General features: G+C 36.4%; 1 protein-coding gene across 1 annotated transcript; it reads right to left on the reverse strand.

Annotated features, from left to right (window-relative positions):
- Positions 1 to 266: 266 nt before the first annotated feature.
- LOC139730586 (3-hydroxyisobutyrate dehydrogenase, mitochondrial-like) lies at positions 267 to 14,361 on the reverse strand. Its single transcript, XM_071641442.1, has 7 exons — positions 14,352 to 14,361; positions 7,190 to 7,472; positions 5,940 to 6,061; positions 4,924 to 5,057; positions 4,188 to 4,264; positions 2,804 to 2,960; positions 267 to 425 (listed from the first exon to the last, which is right to left on the reverse strand). The coding sequence occupies exons 1-7, from the start codon at positions 14,359 to 14,361 to the stop codon at positions 267 to 269; spliced, it is 942 nt and encodes a 313-aa protein (XP_071497543.1).
- Between the last annotated feature and the right edge of the window lie 8,204 nt (positions 14,362 to 22,565).

A 22,565-nucleotide genomic window follows, 5' to 3' on the forward strand; every position in this document is an offset into this window, starting at 1 on the left:
TTGTATAATAGCATAAAATAACCCATGTTCTTAAAAAAAAAAAACAATCGGCAAATAAGTTTGCATGAGCAGCTATAATCTGGGGATTTTTTTTCACAATTTACTTCATTTCAAATTTTCTTTTAGCCTGCTTCTGTTCTACAATGACTTGATTTTCAAAATAACATTTCGTTGGCATTTTGGTGGCAGCAAAGGAGGGGTCAAGGGAGGGATGGAGGAAGGAGGCAGGACAGGGAAAGAGGGGGGTGCAGAGAGAATGAAGTTCTTCACGAGTCTGTGCTCTCCTTCAGAAACTGGTAGACGGAGGAGAAGTCCTTGAGGGAGTATCCCTGGTTGCACATGAGGCGGTAGATTTGGCAGCTGAGGGATCCCAGGGGGGTTGGTGTCTTGGTGGCCACAGATGCTGCGCTGGACAGCCCCAAATCCTATCAGGTGTGATACAGGCACACGGCGCATCTTTAATCAGCTGTAGAGTAGAGCAGAGTTCCCTCTGCAGGCCTCTGACACATTGTTCTAACAACATTTTTACACAGATTATAGATGATTTGGAATTCAGTAACCGCTGACACGGCAGGAAAGATGAATATTACCATGTCATGCAAAAGTCAGTTTCGGTTGCCATATTTCTCCTGTTGCTATGACAATTGCAGTTATAGTGCTCACCTGATAAGGTCAAAGGTCATAAGATGAAGGTCAAATTCTAAAACTTCACTATTTCCCCCATATCTCCACAATGCCAGAAGGTATTTTCATGAAATTTAGTGTATACCAATATATATGTATTACCAGATAAAGATTCTCTAGGGAAAGTTTTAAGCCATGAGGTCAAGGTCAAATGGAAATGCTAAAATTCCACTTTTCCCTCCATATCTCAGAATTATTTAAATGGCTCAAAGTATCTTCATAAAACGTTGTATATAACAATGCCTGACAATGATTCTCTTTGAAAATTTGAGTCATTGGGTCAAAGGTCAAGGATTAAAAGTCAGGTTAGAATGCTAGAATTACACTATAATGCTCAAGTTAATGATACCATTTTCTCCATACCTTGGAAATGACTGAATGCTTCCGCTTAATCAAATTTTGTATATACATGCACAACTGCACAATGATTCTGTAGGGAAAGATTTTGGTTAGGGGGTCGAAGGTCAAGGGTCAATAAAAGTGAGGTTAAAATGCTGAAAATACACTAAGAATTGGTGCTGAAATTACACTCTTTATTTCTCCATACCTTGGAAATTACTGAATGTACAGCACACATTATTGCACAATGATTCTGCAGGGAAAGATTTGGGCCATGGGGTCAAAGGTCAAGTGAAAATGCAAAAACTTCTCGATTTTTTCCAATTTTTGAAAATGGCTCAAAGTATTGTCATGACAATAGGAGTATACTAAATAATGATTTTTGCCAATCATATATAAAACTGCTGTCTCACATTGGAAAGATGTACTGTAGACATATTGTGTGAATAGTGCAAGTCTGGCGGAGGCATACCAGTTGCCATCGCGACATTTCTAGTTTTAGCTTAGAGTCATGAGATCTAGAGCTTGTGCATACTTCATTGCCTAATTTAACTTCTAGCTTGGCGCCAGTTGTCAATGTTATAAACTCGTAATCTTCTGTTGTTTGTTTATTTGTCTTTTTTTTTTCACCAATCTGGATTTCATGCTTGAGAAAATGGCTGCCAGGCATGAGAGCACTGAGCCTGCAACTGTCACAACGAATGTGTGAGACTTTGTAGGGTGCACTTATACCCAGCATTTGGGTGGATGCACACAATGCAAGGGTATATACACACAGCTCAGGTCACCCAGACAAGCATCTTCTTACCATTTGCCTTCTGTCAGAACGAAGGTTGCTTCTAATTCTTTAATTTTTACTGGTCCAAAATTTTGGAATTCTCTTGATTCTGTACTTAGAGAGGCAGGCAGTCTGTCAGTATTCAAACGTAAACTAAAGTATTATCTTTTAAATAAATATTGTGTTGAGTCATGATATTCTCATTGTGTATGTTTAACCTGACGAATCTCTCCTGATTTCATTTATGCAGGACTTTATATGAATTTATAAAGTCTACATGCATGTAAACGAGGGATAATGCTTATAATTCATACATAAAGTATCTCTTACGCTCATATATGACCTCTGTAAATATTTTCATATATTACTCCTTTGTAATCTCTATTTAATCTCTTCTTCTTTTCACTATCTATATTTTCTTTTTTAGCTTTCTTATACTCTTGCTTTTGTATATATATATATATTATATATATATATATTATATATATATATATATTATATATATATATGTATATATATATATATTATATATATATTATATATATATATATATATATATATATATATATATATATATATATATATACTGGTATGTTTTATGTTTAAGTGTTTGTAGTGTAGATGCTTATTTAAGCCAGTTTTAAATTCTTGCCTATTTAAATTGTATGTACTGTGATAAGCAGTATTCTTTATGTATTTATATTTTTAAGTTCGTTTTTTTTCTCAGTTGCTAATTAAACCACTTAAGGTTTAATTTAAAATCACATACCTTGTATTTTTGAGAGGAGCCTTACAATACAAGCTCTGCTTCAACCAAGGCTACCTCGTCTTTCTTTCCTCTCAAACTCTACTATGCCACATTCTTTGTCTAATTTCTGTACTGTGTGTTGATTTCTTTTGCAAGAATATGTGTATTCTTTATTGATATATCTTGAAGAGAGACAAATAAATGAACACAGTCAGGGGTGCACACAGCCTATAGATGTAGGCCTATACACATACCTTTGCCATGAGCGCAGTGCCAAACCCGCCCTGGTAGTTGTTGCTTGAGGGCACCCCCTCCATCACACCTGGGACCGGGTTGTAGGTGTCGCAGGACCAGGATCGCCCTGAGCTTGTGCTCATAATGTCTGCCAGAACCTTCTTGTCCAAACCAAGCCTGAAAAAAAAAAAAAATGTGTAAAACCACACAGGGTCATCTTCCTGGATTCAAAGTGCACTGTACATAGGCCTAATACTGTAATGCTATCCACATCCAAGGCCATACATAGGAATTTTTCATTTTTCATAGGAGGGGACAGTTTCAGTGCTTTGGCTTGCTTCTTTGTCCGTGTTTTTCCCCACGGTATACTTTTGTTACTTTTTATGGGTAATTTCATTTATTTTGATTCCATTTCTGTGAAAGTTGAATGATACTGTACAGGGCATTTTTGCGGTGGTTTTATTTTCGTGAATAGGCTCTCCATCGTGACAACAACAGCGCACAAAAATGTCAAATTTCTAAGATGGAAAACAAAATTTGCCACGCACGCAGTACTGTCCAATAAAGGCAAGCAGGCTAGCATTGCAATATAAAGTGACTACGATTCTAGGCCCACTGGTACTCTTTTCTGAGAAATTTGATTTCATTTCAAGCAATGTTTTAACAAGACGGTTGGTTTTTAGAAGTCATACTTTCTTCCAAACGCTTGTGTTTTTGTTTTTGTTTTTTGTTGCATTGTTATCACAATGAGAAGACCACAGCGCAGACTTAACAACTCGTGAAAACTGGTGATGTCTGATCAACTGCCATTCGCGTAAGGGGGTGTAGGGGCCTACGCAATAATATCAGTGTTTACAGTATTCGTCAATTACTCTTTAAGAAAAGGGGCGAACTGCCTCTGCTGCAAACAGTCCTACCCATGTCCAGGTGTAAAAGGCACAAGCAAAATATAGGTTATCAGTGGCGGATCCAGAGGGGGGCGCAACCGGCGCACGCCCCCCCCCCCCTTTATTTTTCGTTAAAAACAAAAGAAATAAAAAGAAAAAATATGAAATGAAACCCGGAAGTGGCACCAGAAATATTAGTCACCCCCCCCCTACTCTCTAAAAAAAAATCGAGTGAAAATATTCACTCTTAAAAGAGTGAATACAAAAAAGAGTGAATTTCGAGTGAAATTGGAGTGGATTTTCAGGGATCACTCCAAAATCTTCGAGTGATCCCTGACGTCACTCCAAAATGAGTGAAAATGAATATTTTCACTCAAAATTCACTCCAATTTCACTCGAAATTCACTCTTTTTTGTATTCACTCTTTTAAGAGTGAATATTTTCACTCGATTTTTTTAGAGAGTACAGAATTCCTGGATCCGCCCCTGGTTATGATGCCGAGGTATTGAGGACTTACCTTATGCCAAGATGAATGACCTCTGACGTGCCAATCATTGAAATTGCCGCCATCATGTTATTACAAATTTTCGCTGCCTGTAAGAAGAAAGCGAGATCAAAAACTATCAATTACCCCTGCATGAGTTGACTAACCTGAAAATGGACTATTTCATAGGTTGGATTGTTTTTTTTTCCCATAGCGATATGGTGATAAATTGTCCCAGCACAAAAATAAATATAATGATACTTAATTCACAATACTTTTGCTTGTGTCATGTGTATACAGTCTTGGGAAAAATCACTTGACTGCTTGCAGAAAACTTAAAGGTTTAAAAAAAAAAGTCCACTCTCACAGAAATGAACATAATATCATAATCCAACATCCAGTATATGACAGTCACTAAATGGGATGATGATCGTTATTCCGAAGGTTCGTTAATCCGAAAATGAAGAAAGGTGCGTACAATAACAAACCATCGGAATTACGAACCTTATTTCATTTTCGGATTAACGAACCTTCAGAATAACGAACCTTATTTGATTTTCAGATTAACGAACACTCGGAATAACGAATCTTCGGAATAACGAACTTTTTAACCTTTTACCAAACTGTAACCATTAAATTAGCCATAAAGTTGAGTCATGCAACAGTTCTTTATCATATATGCTACTAACTTCATGGCTAAGGAATACGTTATGGAAGTGTCACTGATACCATTGATGTGTGTAACCATGACAACTGAAGCACTATCTACCTCCCCAGTGCCCACTGGTCCTGTGTGGACCACATTCTTCCCCATGTTCCGGAGCAGTTCCTCCACAGCTTTGAACTCCTCTGACTTCCCACCAACCATGAATGTGAGTATTCCGTCCCTGGCAGCGTTTACACCTTGGCAAAGGACGATAAATCAAAGGGTGTGATGAAAAAAGAAAGATAGATCAGTAGAAGAAATCAAAAAGTTGAAGAAGAAAAATACATCTGGTAAACAGTGATGTGGTATATTGTTTACTCTCCCAGCAAGTCACATGACTTCATCCTTCATGACTGTGTATATACTAACATGTTTTTTTGCCAATTTCCATTTCCATTCACACTGCATTATTCTATTGCTATCCGGAACCAACTTTGCTCATGCAGAACTCTGCACAGGGGCGGATCCAGGAATTCACGCCGTAAAGGGGGGGGGGGGGGGCGCCAAAAATATTTCTGGTGCCACTTCCGGGTTTCATCGGCTGACAAGCAAAAAAAGGGGGGAAAACGTTTCAGCGCGCAATTTTTCCGTTTCTCGTGCCACTTCTGGTTTCACCAGCTGACAAGCAAAAAAAAAAAAAAAAAAAAAAAAAAAAGGGGGGGGGGGGGAAGGGGTTTTCTGCTCCCACAACAACCCATTTCATTTTTTTTTCTTTTGTTTTAACAACATATATAGGGGCGCTTTCCCGGGGAGACCCCCCCCCCCCCCATCCGCTTATCTGCTTATGCTGCACATTCATGATACATGCCAAGACCTTCTCAAAATGTATATTATCAAATGTCAAATGTCTCATTACAAAATACCCCCCGCACACGCACAGGAACTATATCTGGATAATTTATTTGAACACTAATTTGTGGCCAGAACAGACGTTTATCATCTCTTGGAATGTATACAGGAGCAGAAACAAGGACACTGCAAAAACAGAAATGAACATCATTTTCCTCATCATCTGTGTGAGGAATCACTGGAATCGTAAGGTTTCTCATTATTTGATCTCATGGATTGACTTCCATTACCTCCTGACACCGGTGCATCCATGAATGTGGCGCCTTTCTCTTCGGCAAGAGCAGCTACATCCTTTGTCACAGCTGGGTCTATGGTACTACTGTCTATGAGAGAGCTACCCGACTGCACTCTCCTGAAGACAGTATTAGTGAGAAAAAAAATAGTGACCCAATCAATGTTATTCATGATACCTGTACAGTTAAACATCGATCAGATGTCACTTCTTTTAAAAGTGCACCATTCTTTTTGTTAGCTTTGTCAAAATTCCAATGGTCCAAACATTCTCAAAACTGTCTGGTATTTGAAACTAAAATGCAAACATAATTATATCCAATCAGATAACTTACAAGGCTGTATAAATGCGGAAACTCTTATGAAATTGAGCTCTGTAACGAGGCTGACTGGCCTCATACTTCTGTGACAGAAATACAGTAAATGCAACCTGCCACATTATTGCTTCATCACTACATCATTAAAGGACAAGTTCACCTTCATAAAGATAAGGATTGAGAGAATGTAACAATATTAGTAGAACACATCATTGAAAGTTTGAGGAAAATCAGACAATCCGTTCAAAAGTTATGAATTTTTGAAGTTTTTGTGCAGTACCCGCTGGATGAGAAGACTACTGCAGTGTATGAATAACTTAGATGTCACATGCGTACAACAATATAAGGAAAATATAAAGAGAATTTCACAAAATTCCATCTTTTGAAAAAAGTACACATTCCCCTGACTTGTTACCGACAAATGTCATGGGTAATATTATTCCCCCTGCCTTTAGAAAGAGGCAAGTCAAGTGCTCTTTTATTATGCGAAAAAAGTGAAAATATGTTGAATTTTCTTTTACATTTTCTTTATACTGTTGTACGCATATGACTCACAAGCTGTAGTAGTCTCCTCATCCAGCGGTTCCAACACAAAAATTTTAAAAATTCATAACTTTTGCATCGATTGTCCAATTTTCCTCAAACTTTCACTGATGTGTTCTACTAATATTGTTGCATTTTCTCAATCCTTATGTTTATGAAGGTGAACTTGTCCTTTAAGGTACTCAGTATATCACTGACTTCTTGGAAAGAAAGACATAATATAGAAGATCAGCAAGAAAGAAAATGAGAGAAAAAGAAAGACAGCAAGTAGGAAAAAAGAAACAAGCAAGAAACCAGAAAGAAAAATGAAAGACAGGAAGGCAGGACAAAACTGTAAAGATAACTAAGGGTGGAGTAGCTATAGCGAGCTTGCAGAGAGTATATCTTACGATAACACGCCATTCTCCCCTGTATAGACTTCCAAGACATTCGGGCTTGAAGGCAACATGGTGATGATTCGGTCAGCCTTTTCCGCCACCTCAGCCGGAGTGTCGGCCACATCGGCCCCTAGCTGGGCCAGGCTGGCCACCGCCCCAGGGTAAACATCACAGACCACCAGGGAGTAGCCCTTGTCCAGGAGATTCCTGGCCATGTGACTGCCCATGTTGCCCAGACCAATGAAACCCACGGGGGTCTTGGAGGCCTGTAAGGGCCGAGAGAAGCAGGCAGATGCTGTTTTATGTAGGGCTGTTAGAATGTGTGTTCTTCTCCATAATTGTGGAGACAAATAATTTTTAGAACTGAAGCAAGAGATGGAGAGTGCTGCGTGACAGACATCTGTACGTCTTTGCAAAATTAGGAGCTGAAGCATGAGCAGCAGAGTAAACACTGATATACAGTCATTTGGTAAGTTAAATCTTCCACTGTTTTGCCCTTCTCTATATATTTCCCTCCTCTTTTCCATAATCATAATGTTACCCAGATATAGGCTTACCGTTCCTCGCACTGAATACCAGAGGTTGCGCAGTAATGATCCAAAGGAGACAGCATGAAAGAAAACAAATTAGATCAGTCAGTTCATTAAAAAAAAATAATAATAATAATGTATATATATATATATATATATATATATATATATATATATACATTGTATATACAGGTATATTCATTTATAGTGTGAAAGGTGTGTTTTCAGTCATTATCGTTATTTTTTTCACTATTGTCTTGGTCATTATTTTTTGTATACAATATTTATACAGTATCATGTTCTGTATCCATTATCATTATTTTGTCCGATGTCTTTGATCTTCAGTCTTGATAAAAGGCAGGGCCCGAAAGCTTGAAAATAAAAATCAAACTGTGAGGATTCAAGCTACGTCTATCGTCTCAGCCTTCCTCTCACATATATATATATATATATATATATATATATATATATATATATATATACATATATATATATACATATATATATATATATATATATATATATATGGGTGAAAACGTTGAACGATGTACAATTGGGCAAATCAGGGGTCAAAATTAAAACATGTGACTCATTGATATAGATACATCTCAGTGAAATGTCATTATTGTCAGCTTTCTTGCAAACCCAATTATACTGGGATATCTCCAAGGGTGTTGTTTTTATTCAAGGTTAAATAGAACTGTGACATAATGGCGAACGTCTCTGACTAAAATAAACATCGTTTTAGTGAAAATTCAAATGAAGGGTGAAAAAACATTCAAATGAAGTTAGTTTAATCTTGTTCATACTTTCGACGACTGTGTTAATTTGTTCCTAAAATATTGTTTACCTCCTGTGAAGTTTACAAAAGCTAATACACATGGAAGTTAAAGAAAAAGTGGAGTTTTTGTCATTTAAGCAGAGATTTTCATATTCTTATCTTCACTTTCATCTCATTTGAACAAAATATGTAGCAGGGGTCTCATTTGTTTAAATGTTAATGTTCAGTAGATACTATTAATGAATTTAGTGCATTTCGTTTGATCAAATCACCATAAAAGCCCTATACAGACGCTGGAAGTAAGCCATGTTTTGATCAGAGACGTTCTGGTTTCACTCATAGACGTTCCTCAGGCATAGGCAATACAAATGATGTCCTTTGATCCATATTTAAGAGTCTTGTGAGCAAACAACATTTTCCTTTATTAAACACATGTTAATCTTTTGTCAACAATTCAGAATGGTAATTTCAACTTGAATTATTTTTCATACTAACTGATTGTAACTACGAATCTCCAAATTGTAAGAGGAATTTCGATTTCTGCACCAAAAATCAACAACAAGCCTGTTCTTGATATATCATTCAGATCTTACAACACCTTTTAATGACAGACAACAAAATTACATGAAAAATTTGCAATTTCAACTACTTTACCTAATTACTCATTTATATCAGAGACATTTGCTTTTCCATCAGGGACGTTTCGGCTGTAAGTTATCACTAAAATTAAACATCAAACTCCCTATTTTAAAAGATGCTCGCAACTGGATATTCCACATTCATTGAGAAATCATTTACCTAGGCCTAAATGTCGAGAATTGTTTTTGTTTATGATGACCACTACTTTGCATTTTACCTTCAGGTGTAAATGCAGGTGTGCCCACACGCTATCAATTTTGTATATGTTTGCTTTCAATTGTAGTCCAAATCTATAACAAAGGTAAACACAAATTTATTGATACTAATTTAATATGACCCCTTAGTCTAAAATATGATTGTATGAGTATAAGCCAGTTTGGATTTTCATTAGGGACCGTACCTGGGCCACTGTTATGATGTCGTCTCAGAAAGCTGTAATTAACCTTTGCTTATCCAAGAAGCATCAAATTTCGCTGCGCATTTTTTTTTCATACTATGGCAGATATAAATTGTAAACAATGTAATGCACTTGCCACAACACCAAACTCAAAAGAATATCGACAGTATGGTATAGCAACTGTTTGTTGACCAAAAGTGAACTGAAAACCTCTTTAAAGAGGTTGACAATGATAACATAACAATATCACATTTTATCTGTCACATCGTTAGGGGATTATTAATCCTTCCTTCAACTCAAAGGCGATGCATTATAGTGTTCATAGTGGAAACTAGGTAAGGGACATTCTTAATAGACGTTTTCTTGTTTCATCACAGACGTTAGTATTTTTCCTTTTCTCATGTATTTGGCTTACAAACCTCAAAAATATCACTAGAATATTTCACCTTACTTCCAAAGGAAAAAGCTTCATTAAAGGGGAAATTCAGCCCAATAAAGTTATTCGCTGATAAGACAGAAAATCATACGGGCTCCACAAAAATGAGAAGGTTGTGACATTTTGAAGTTTCGCTAGTTCTTCCAGAAATGTCCAGTTTTTCATTCAAACATAATTATGCCCCAGGCTTAAATCCGGGTATATTATGTAACTGATCACTTTTCCGAAGGTAATCAACCAGGAATAGCATTATGTTTCAGATTTCAATGCCAGAAACATTAAATTTTCGTTATTTTTTGTACACGATCAATGGAAAATGGAGAGGTTATGACATGGTTAGCTCACTCATTTGCATATTCTTATCCACTGTACAAAAACCTTATTTGCAGAAAGTGGCAAAAATTCAAAAAGGCAGTTAAGTAAGGGTGCAATTAAACATAATTAAGGGTTCAAGTGTGTCCTGCCATTGTTTCAAATTGGGTGCAAATTATTTGAACCTTTACTTCTTAGCGTATAAGCCTCAAATTTCACAGGCTCAAAAGCAAACGTAGTGACGTGCATTAAAAACGGAGTCGGCATTATAACATTGAACTGAATTTCTCCTTCATTTGGTATTCAATGTCCTCAATCAGTGCATAGTATCGACTGTGTCGCTTGCGACACCTGAAACCGGGGTTGGGAAAGTCATTATTGTGTAAACAGATGGCACCTCCAAGATATCCGTCCGGTCTTGCCAGTAAAACGGCCGTGGTCTGGAACTTGTAGGCTCCATGAACATGACTGAGACTAAAGATCCTAAACAGGATACTCGGAGTGTTTACAATCCATCCGGTCTTCCCATCTTGCTGTAAGAAAAAAAAATAGAATAAAAATGATATTAAAGTTAACTTGACATGCACTGGAGCAATGTACGCACAAAATGAACGTCTCTGATCAAAATTATAAAATCAACATTGTTTTTAGATTGCGCAAATTACCTAGAACAATGTATGTATACGAGGGCCATCTACTGTGGAATAATGAAAGATCTACTCCCAATTGTAGTACAGTTGAACCTCTCGTATCCGGACAAGTCGGGACCGGGGCTCATCCGGATAAGGGATTTGGCCGGATACGGGAGACTCAATGCTTTATACATGTACATATACATACACATGTACTGATGTAGCCCATTGTAGTACCACATGTAGTAATGTGTATACTGCAACCTTTTCATTGTTACATTTGGGGATGTTTGAGGATGTTAAAATGTGTGAAGGTAAGCAATTTGGAAGGAAATTTGATGTAATGTATGTTAATCATGTTGGAAGCAATATGTAATTCATGTGTGTTTGTGTAGGAGTTCTCAAGGAGTTGGGAATCCCCCTTTCCTCCCATAATTATAAAAAAAAAATCACGGCGAGATTGCGTCCGTATAATAGAGAGATCCGGATAAAGGGAGGCCGGATAAGAGAGGTTCAACTGTAGTTGAAAATATGTAAAACGTCCCGTATAACGTCTCTGACGTAAACATCTTTGCTTATCAGCACTTAATGGGTTTGATTTTTACAAGATATTAGCATTATATTTGGATTGAGGAACCTATGTGCTTCAAACGTAGGCAGCAATTCGCCATGATGGGTCATTAATATTGGTTTGAGAACAGATCTTATTTGTTCAGAGAACGTCCCTGACCTAAACCTGTTTTTCTTACATTTCTGCTTCTCTCACGAAAAAATACGTAATTCAAAGTGACTACTACATTATAATTATAGACTACTGACCTATTACTAGTCATAAAACACAGTTTCTGTTCAGGCAATGTGTTTACACTTGCTCAATCAACAGAAAACCTTAAATTTGAAACTCTTCTACATATTTTCAACATCTTTCAGGAAGCTTCATTTTTCTTAATATTATAACACGCCCGTGTAAACTTTGTTCTTCTTGTTCCTATAATACTAACCGCACCCATCCAGACCTAATTTTATTTTAATGTTCTCATTGTAGTATGGATGTCTTTATTTCATGAAACAGTAATTATCAGAGACGTTTTTCATTTTGCTCAGAGACGTGCGGTCTTTGATCTTCATGTAGAATCTTACATATTTACTGTCTATCCTTCTTTAATTTATTTCTAATCCAAAGGTTAAAATACATAATTTCACAGATGATACTAATTGGCAAATCTACGGAATGATAACAGTTATAAATCGGCACAAACACCAGGAAAGTTTTTGTTATTACTCACATTTTCAGGATTTGTGGGCATTTCCGTTGTTGAATTATGCCGACTCGATTCCAGGATCTCGCGTCAGTGCGTAATAATAAGCGCGCAAATAAAGTATCATGCAGTATGTAAGTGTCAGATGAGGGAATATCCCTTTAGAGGTTTTCAATCAGAGACATTCGCTTTGATCAGAGACGTTTGCCAATTTGGATTTTCAACCAGAACTCATTTTTATGGACAGTATGTTGCTTTTGTTGCCAATCATCATAATCGCCTGGCTCACACTGACGTACTGATCACCAGTTTTTATCTCAAGCATAATCAACTTTCATTAATGACATCATTAACCAATCGAACATCTCTGATGGTTATTCAGTATAATTTTCTTTAATGAGCCACCACGCGATTATTTTATACAGCTGACTCACAAATTTTGATGGAATGGTAGTATGGATAAGACGCTAAATGAATATGGCCTTACATGTTTTCATATTCATCCTGGAGTTTTTGCGTCAAGGAAAAGATAATTCATTCAGAGACGTTCTTTTTCAGACATGAGTGAATTCAAAAGTTCCTGATAAGATAAATAATAAACACGTTCATGGCAGAAGTACTTGATTAAATAGTTGGAGTATGTGGGCTCACTCACAAGGAAAAACAAAGCTGTAGAATTGGATAAGAACAAAAATTGAGACGTCTGATTCTGGTTTTTTTTCATAAAATATGTATTTTTGTCAATTTTTTCAGCTTTAAGGCATTATTTTTTAAGGAAATGCGGTAACAACAATACAAAGTGTATATTTTCTGAAAGGCACAACCCTCCCCTACCAAATGATACATAAAACTATGAAAAACACCCACAGGTGACAATTTTACAAGGGTTTGAATATCGCAAAGCCCGAAAATGGCCAATTGTACATCGTTCAACGTTTTCACCCATATATATATATATGGGTGATTATGATGATTGGCAACAAAAGCAACATACTGTCCATAAAAATGAGTTCTGGTTGAAAATCCAAATTGGCAAACGTCTCTGATCAAAGCGAATGTCTCTGATTGAAAACCTCTAAAGGGATATTCCCTCATCTGACACTTACATACTGCATGATACTTTATTTGCGCGCTTATATTACGCACTGACGCGCCATCCTGGAATCGAGTCGGCATAATTCAACAACGGAAATGCCCACAAATCCTGAAAATGTGAGTAATAACAAAAACTTTCCAGGTGTTTGTGCCGATTTATAACGGTTATCATTCCGTAGATTTGCCAATTAGTATCATCTGTGAAATTATGTATTTTAACCTTTGGATTAGAAATAAATTAAAGAAGGATAGACAGTAAATATGTAAGATTCTACATGAAGATCAAAGACCGCACGTCTCTGAGCAAAATGAAAAACGTCTCTGATAATTACTGTTTCATGAAATAAAGACATCCATTCTACAAATTATGAGAACATTAAAATAAAATTAGGTCTGGATGGGTGCGGTTAGTATTATAGGAACAAGAAGAACAAAGTTTACACGGGCGTGTTATAATATTAAGAAAAATGAAGCTTCCTGAAAGATGTTGAAAATATGTAGAAGAGTTTCAAATTTAAGGTTTTCTGTTGATTGAGCAAGTGTAAACACATTGCCTGGACAGAAACTGTGTTTTATGACTAGTAATAGGTCAGTAGTCTATAATTATAATGTAGTAGTCACTTTGAATTACGTATTTTTTCGTGAGAGAAGCAGAAATGTAAGAAAAACAGGTTTAGGTCAGGGACGTTCTCTGAACAAATAAGATCTGTTCTCAAACCAATATGAATGACCCATCATGGCGAATTGCTGCCTACGTTTGAAGCACATAGGTTCCTCAATCCAAATATAATGCTAATATCTTGTAAAAATCAAACCCATTAAGTGCTGATAAGCAAAGATGTTTACGTCAGAGACGTTATACGGGACGTTTTACATATTTTCAACTACAGTTGAACCTCTCTTATCCGGCCTCCCTTTATCCGGATCTCTCTATTATACGGACGCAATCTCGCCGTGATTTTTTTTTTATAATTATGGGAGGAAAGGGGGATTCCCAACTCCTTGAGAACTCCTACACAAACACACATGAATTACATATTGCTTCCAACATGATTAACATACATTACATCAAATTTCCTTCCAAATTGCTTACCTTCACACATTTTAACATCCTCAAACATCCCCAAATGTAACAATGAAAAGGTTGCAGTATACACATTACTACATGTGGTACTACAATGGGCTACATCAGTACATGTGTATGTATATGTACATGTATAAAGCATTGAGTCTCCCGTATCCGGCCAAATCCCTTATCCGGATGAGCCCCGGTCCCGACTTGTCCGGATACGAGAGGTTCAACTGTACTACAATTGGGAGTAGATCTTTCATTATTCCACAGTAGATGGCCCTCGTATACATACATTGTTCAAGGTAATTTGCGCAATCTAAAAACAATGTTGATTTTATAATTTTGATCAGAGACGTTCATTTTGTGCGTACATTGCTCCAGTGCATGTCAAGTTAACTTTAATATCATTTTTATTCTATTTTTTTTTTCTTACAGCAAGATGGGAAGACCGGATGGATTGTAAACACTCCGAGTATCCTGTTTAGGATCTTTAGTCTGAGCAGTCATGTTCATGGAGCCTACAAGTTCCAGACCACGGCCGTTTTACTGGCAAGACCGGACGGATATCTTGGAGGTGCCATCTGTTTACACAATAATGACTTTCCCAACCCCGGTTTCAGGTGTCGCAAGCGACACAGTCGATACTATGCACTGATTGAGGACATTGAATACCAAATGAAGGAGAAATTCAGTTCAATGTTATAATGCCGACTCCGTTTTTAATGCACGTCACTACGTTTGCTTTTGAGCCTGTGAAATTTGAGGCTTATACGCTAAGAAGTAAAGGTTCAAATAATTTGCACCCAATTTGAAACAATGGCAGGACACACTTGAACCCTTAATTATGTTTAATTGCACCCTTACTTAACTGCCTTTTTGAATTTTTGCCACTTTCTACAAATAAGGTTTTTGTACAGTGGATAAGAATATGCAAATGAGTGAGCTAACCATGTCATAACCTCTCCATTTTCCATTGATCGTGTACAAAAAATAACGAAAATTTAATGTTTCTGGCATTGAAATCTGAAACATAATGCTATTCCTGGTTGATTACCTTCGGAAAAGTGATCAGTTACATAATATACCCGGATTTAAGCCTGGGGCATAATTATGTTTGAATGAAAAACTGGAAATTTCTGGAAGAACTAGCGAAACTTCAAAATGTCACAACCTTCTCATTTTTGTGGAGCCCGTATGATTTTCTTTCTTATCAGCGAATAACTTTATTGGGCTGAATTTCCCCTTTAATGAAGCTTTTTCCTTTGGAAGTAAGGTGAAATATTCTAGTGATATTTTTGAGGTTTGTAAGCCAAATACATGAGAAAAGGAAAAATACTAACGTCTGTGATGAAACAAGAAAACGTCTATTAAGAATGTCCCTTACCTAGTTTCCACTATGAACACTATAATGCATCGCCTTTGAGTTGAAGGAAGGATTAATAATCCCCTAACGATGTGACAGATAAAATGTGATATTGTTATGTTATCATTGTCAACCTCTTTAAAGAGGTTTTCAGTTCACTTTTGGTCAACAAACAGTTGCTATACCATACTGTCGATATTCTTTTGAGTTTGGTGTTGTGGCAAGTGCATTACATTGTTTACAATTTATATCTGCCATAGTATGAAAAAAAAATGCGCAGCGAAATTTGATGCTTCTTGGATAAGCAAAGGTTTATTACAGCTTTCTGAGACGACATCATAACAGTGGCCCAGGTACGGTCCCTAATGAAAATCCAAACTGGCTTATACTCATACAATCATATTTTAGACTAAGGGGTCATATTAAATTAGTATCAATAAATTTGTGTTTACCTTTGTTATAGATTTGGACTACAATTGAAAGCAAACATATACAAAATTGATAGCGTGTGGGCACACCTGCATTTACACCTGAAGGTAAAATGCAAAGTAGTGGTCATCATAAACAAAAACAATTCTCGACATTTAGGCCTAGGTAAATGATTTCTCAATGAATGTGGAATATCCAGTTGCGAGCATCTTTTAAAATAGGGAGTTTGATGTTTAATTTTAGTGATAACTTACAGCCGAAACGTCCCTGATGGAAAAGCAAATGTCTCTGATATAAATGAGTAATTAGGTAAAGTAGTTGAAATTGCAAATTTTTCATGTAATTTTGTTGTCTGTCATTAAAAGGTGTTGTAAGATCTGAATGATATATCAAGAACAGGCTTGTTGTTGATTTTTGGTGCAGAAATCGAAATTCCTCTTACAATTTGGAGATTCGTAGTTACAATCAGTTAGTATGAAAAATAATTCAAGTTGAAATTACCATTCTGAATTGTTGACAAAAGATTAACAGGTGTTTAATAAAGGAAAATGTTGTTTGCTCACAAGACTCTTAAATATGGATCAAAGGACATCATTTGTGTTGCCTATGCCTGAGGAACGTCTATGAGTGAAACCAGAACGTCTCTGATCAAAACATGGCTTACTTCCAGCGTCTGTATAGGGCTTTTATGGTGATTTGATCAAACGAAATGCACTAAATTCATTAATAGTATCTACTGAACATTAACATTTAAACAAATGAGACCCCTGCTACATATTTTGTTCAAATGAGATGAAAGTGAAGATAAGAATATGAAAATCTCTGCTTAAATGACAAAAACTCCACTTTTTCTTTAACTTCCATGTGTATTAGCTTTTGTAAACTTCACAGGAGGTAAACAATATTTTAGGAACAAATTAACACAGTCGTCGAAAGAGAGACGTTCGCCATTATGTCACAGTTCTATTTAACCTTGAATAAAAACAACACCCTTGGAGATATCCCAGTATAATTGGGTTTGCAAGAAAGCTGACAATAATGACATTTCACTGAGATGTATCTATATCAATGAGTCACATGTTTTAATTTTGACCCCTGATTTGCCCAATTGTACATCGTTCAACGTTTTCACCCATATATATATATATATATATATATACATATGTATATATACATATGTAACATATATATATATATATAGATATATATACATATGTATATATACATATGTAACATATATACATATATATATATATAGATATATAGATATATATACACATGTATATATACATATGTAACATCATGTCGACAATAACATCAAAAGTCACTGCAATAACAAAAATATTGAACTTGCAGTTAATTTGATAATATGACAAGATAATTACACCATATCAGTCTGCCACTAAATCTGGATTCCCAACACTATAGCTCATGATATTTGATATTTCATCATGGAAGATCACAAATGCTGATAGAGATACCACAAACCAAACTTTCTCAAATATAAGCAATAGCACTTTTTAAAGACAAATAACAATTGAAATGCTTAAACCTAATGTCTCAGTTAAAATGAATATGACATTGGACATGATGGAACAGTTCCATGAATAATTATTATATATAGGAAAAATCCCTATCTGAAAACAAACATTTTGGTAATTAAGTCATTGGAAATTTGTCCTTTATGACGAAAGTAAAAGAACGAAGAATTTATTACATGTCTTTTGTTGATTTTAATAATTACATACATGTCATGTAATTTCAGTAAACTTCAGCAATACTACCATTCTCACTATCTCATCTAAAAATCCCCAGAAACCTATGGATCTAAGCTTTCCAACAGGTGACTTATCGCAAGCTTTGATGTTCATGATGTATCAAAAATATCTGGTATATGATATTGGAACAGTCTAAAGAAACTTTGAACCAAGCATGACCAAATTATTCTAAATGAGAATATTAGAACTTCACAGTTCATATTTACTGAGATCTAAACATGATCTTTTTCCAGGGAGTTCCAAATATCAGATGTGATGTTCACAGTGTATTACACTTAACCCTGCAATGTTGTATCACTTTATTGTCATCTAACCATATACACTGTATCTCTTTTACATATTCATCTCCATACAAATTAATTTGCACCTCAAACATGCAAAGAGCAACACACAATATCATGATGGGCAGAGCGAAACAATCAGAGTATGATAAGGTGCCTGTTGGGAAATGCTTTTCATGGCCTTGCAACTCAACGTGGAATGTGTCTCTTGCTTTCTGCGGGTGATGTTCGTTATTCTTAATTCTAATCCGAAAATGAAATAGGTTCGTCGTTCCGAAGGTTCGTTAGTCCGACACAAACAGATTCCGTATATACACGTATATACATACCTATATGTTTGCTGATCCGAAAACGATTTCAATAGGGTTCGTTTATCTAAACGTTAATTTTGTGGCCTTATTCTCAAGTTTCGTTAGTCCGAAAATGAAATAAGGTTCGTTATTCCGCAGGTTCGTTCATCCGAAAATTAAATCAGGTTCGTCATTCCTGAGGTTCGTTTATCCTAAAATAAAATAAGATTCATTATTCCGAAGGTTCGATTGTCCGAAAGTGAAATCAGTTTCGTTAGTACAAAAATGAAAAAAAGGTTCGTTAGTCTAAATATAGAAAGTTTCATGATTCCGATAATTCGTTCATCCCAACATGAAATAAGTTTTGTTATTCCGAAGGTTCCATAGTCAGCAAATGAAATAAGGTTCGTTCTAAGTCCGAAAATGAATTTGAAAAACGGTTCGTTCTTCCGAAGGTTCGTTATTTCGACGGGTTGTAAATCCGAAAATGATAAGGTTCGTTATTCACAAGGTTCGTTATTCGCAAGGTTCGTTGATCAGAAAATTAAGTATGGTTCGTTAGTCTGAAAATGCAACAAGGTTCGTTGAAGGTTCGTTAATCCGAAAATGATATAGGGTTCGTGATTCCGAGGGTTCGATGTTCTGAAAATGAAATAATGTTCGTTCTTAATCCGAAAATGAAAAAAAAAAGGTTTTGTTTTCCGAAGGTTTGTTATTCCCGTTACAGTTCGTTGTTCCGAAGGTTCGTTATTCCAAAGGTTCGTCAATCCCAAAATGGAAAAAAGGTGCGTACAAACGAACCTGAAATGAAATAAGGTTTGTTATTCCGAAGGTTCTATAGTCCGCAAATGAAATAAGGTTCGTTCTAAGTCCGAAAATGAATGAAAAAAAAAGGTTCGTTATTCCGAAGGTTCGTTATGACGACGGATTGTAAATCCGAAAATGAAATAAGGTTCGTTATTCACAAGGTTCGTTCATCAGAAAAATGAATAAGGTTCGTTAGTCTGAAAATGCAATAAGGTTCGTTATTCAGAAGGTTCGTTAATCCGAAAATGAAATAGGGTTCGTTATTCCGAAGGTTCGATATTCCGAAAATGAAATAATGTTCGTGCTTATAGTCCGAAAATAAAGGAAAAAAAGGTTTATACGTTTTCCGAAGGTTCATTATTCCGGTTTCAATTTTTCGTTCGTTCTTCCGAATGTTCGTCAATCCCAAAATGGAAAAAGGTGCGTACAAACGAACCTGAAATTAATAAAGTTTGTTATTCCGAAGGTTCGTTAATCCGGAAATGAAATATGGTTCATTATTCCGAAGGTTTGTTCATCCGAAAGTGAAATAAGGTTCGCTAATCGGAAAATGGGAGAAAAGGTGAGTACAAACGAACCTTCGGAATTACGAACCTTCGGAATAACGAGCCCCCCCCCCCCCCACACACACACACACACACACACACACCCTTTTTTCGCGTTAACGATCCTTCGGAATAATTGAGTAATAATTAGAATTGTTATTTTTTTTATTATCATCATTATTGTTATTATTATCATTATATATTATGATCATTGTTACCATTAGTTATCTATACTCCCATCAACATTTTCTTTTTATTTATATCTATATATTTATCATCATTGTTATTTTAACTGTCATAATCTTTATAATCTACTTCCATTCTACCTCCATTCGCTCAGGCAGCCATTGCTAAAATTAAAATCAAGATTCTTGATCTACGCCACTTCTTGACGCAACACGTGCTCTGTCTGTAGATTTACACTTGTGTGATCCTCCCCTGACACAATATCTTATTTTCCTTGCGTATACCATTTTTTAATCACACTGCTTGTTTTGTCACAAAACAAAGTTTATTTTTTGTTCGCAATTACGAACCATAGGCTTATTTCATTTTCGAATTAACGAATCTCCGGGATAACGAACTTTTTTTTTCATTTTTGGACCACCTGACCTTCGGAAGAACTAACCTTATTTCTCTTTCGGAATAACGAACCTTTGGAATAACAAAACTTCGGGACAACGAACCCCTTTTCATTTTCAGACCAACGGACCTTCGGAATAACTAACCCCATTTCATTTTCGAAATAACGAATCTTGGGGAAAAACGAACTTTATTTCATTTTCGGAATTACGAACCTTGAGAATAACGAACTGTAACCGCTTTCTGCAGGTGTCTCTCCACTGTATGCAAAGTTGGGGATGTCACTAGAACTGGAAGAGAGCTTAAAGGACAAGTTCACCTTCATAGACATGTGGGTTGAGTGAATGCAGCAATAGACCAGTTCGTAATTCCACTTTGCGCATGAGCAGAAAAAGGTCATTTGTACCAACAGGCATTTAGGTTTGTAAATTCACTGAGATAAGCATCTGTGATGCAATGATTATTCATGTGATCCTTATCTAAATGGTGCTTGCCAGCACATCCACCTGACAGCAAGAATGATATTTCGCAATACAGAAAATATGATGTTATAACATTCAATACAAAACAATGAAATGGATGCCTGCTAGATTGTCAACTGATGGAGCAATCTGATTACCTGCTCTAAACGCAAGCTCATTCTTTGTTTGAACATGAATTCCACAAATTGTTATGTCGGGCAAGCTAATGCATTATGCTGCTTTGAAAACAGGTGAAGCGCCTAACCAACTAAGAAAAAAGAAAGGTCATTTGTACCAATGTGTACATGAGCTAATTACGAAATTGCTTATATTAGTAGAGCGCACCATTGAGAGTTTGAGGAAAATCGGACAATCCGTTCAAAAGTTATGAATTTTTGAAGTTTCTGCTCACTCAAGGCTGGATGAGAAGACTACTATAGCATGTGAAGTCAAATGAGTACAACGATATAAAGAAAGAATAAAGAAAATTCAACATATTTTCACTTTTCTCGCAGGGGAATAATATTACCCTTAACAGCTTAACATATATGTCAGTAACAAGTCGAAGAAATGTGCACTTTATTCAAAAAGTAAAGTTTTGTGAAATTCTCTTTTTATTTTCTTTATATGGTACGCATATGACATCATACACTGTAGTAGTCTTCTCATCCAGCAGTGACTACGCAGATACTTTAAAAATTCGTAACTTTTGAACGGATTGTCCGATTTTCCCCAAACTTTCACTGTTGTGTTCTACTAATATTGCTGCATTCACCCAATCCACATGTATATATAGGTGGACTTGTCCTTTAATGCAATGTTCAGACCAAACTTGGTTAAGTGACGACAAATAAAATAATACCTGAATAATCTCTTCCAGATAACCATTCTGTTAGTCCTGCTGTCAGTACCGGAGCAGCTTTAGCGAAACGAGAAGCGAGAACATTAGCTGCCAACATGACGCCTGACGGTGTTCGTATCAAGTTATGCGAGGTTGACGAGCAGATCAGTTCATTTGGCAGTGCGCGATCAATGGTGCGATCAGCAGGGGAGAGTTGTGGGCGTGTCCGTATTAGAAACCAACGACCGGGAATGCTTGCAGAAGCAGGGTTCCCACTTGGCCGAGTACAGTGCCGAGCTTTGGCGAGTTGTGGCGAGTTGCCTCACAGTGGCACTCGAGATAACTCGCGTAAAGCTCTTCATGTAACTCGGGATAACTGGCGACAACTCGCTCATCTCGTAGTGAATCTGCAAAACTCCCTGTGAACTCGCGAGTGGTTCAAAAATTTTTGAACATGTTCAAAATTTTCCGTAACTCGAAGTAACTCGTGCTGAACTCTTTTAAACTCGTAATATACTCGTACTACTCGTAACACACTCTCAATACTCGTACGAAGCTCGCGATAAACTCTTCGTAACTCGCCACCTTCAAGTTTATACGCGAGTTCTGCTCGAGTTTTGAAGAGTGCGATACGAGTACTACGACTCTACTACCAGTATGTGGAAGGGGGAATTGCCCTCGAGTAAGGAGCGAGTTTAGGTCGAGCTCTGCGACTTACAACGAGTTTTATATTAGCTTATTCAGAGTACATTGCACTGACCTATTGATTTGGAATTATCCACATTTTCCCAGCGTTTTCAAGACAGGAGACATTCATTCAACCCTAATAGGTCATTGCCATTACATTTCTAGAACTAC

This window comes from Diadema antillarum, unplaced genomic scaffold (assembly GCF_040938485.1).
Source record: "Diadema antillarum isolate AM-2024a unplaced genomic scaffold, OU_Dant_1.0 seq00000321_RagTag, whole genome shotgun sequence".
In the NCBI taxonomy this organism is placed as follows: Eukaryota; Metazoa; Echinodermata; class Echinoidea; order Diadematoida; family Diadematidae; genus Diadema; species Diadema antillarum.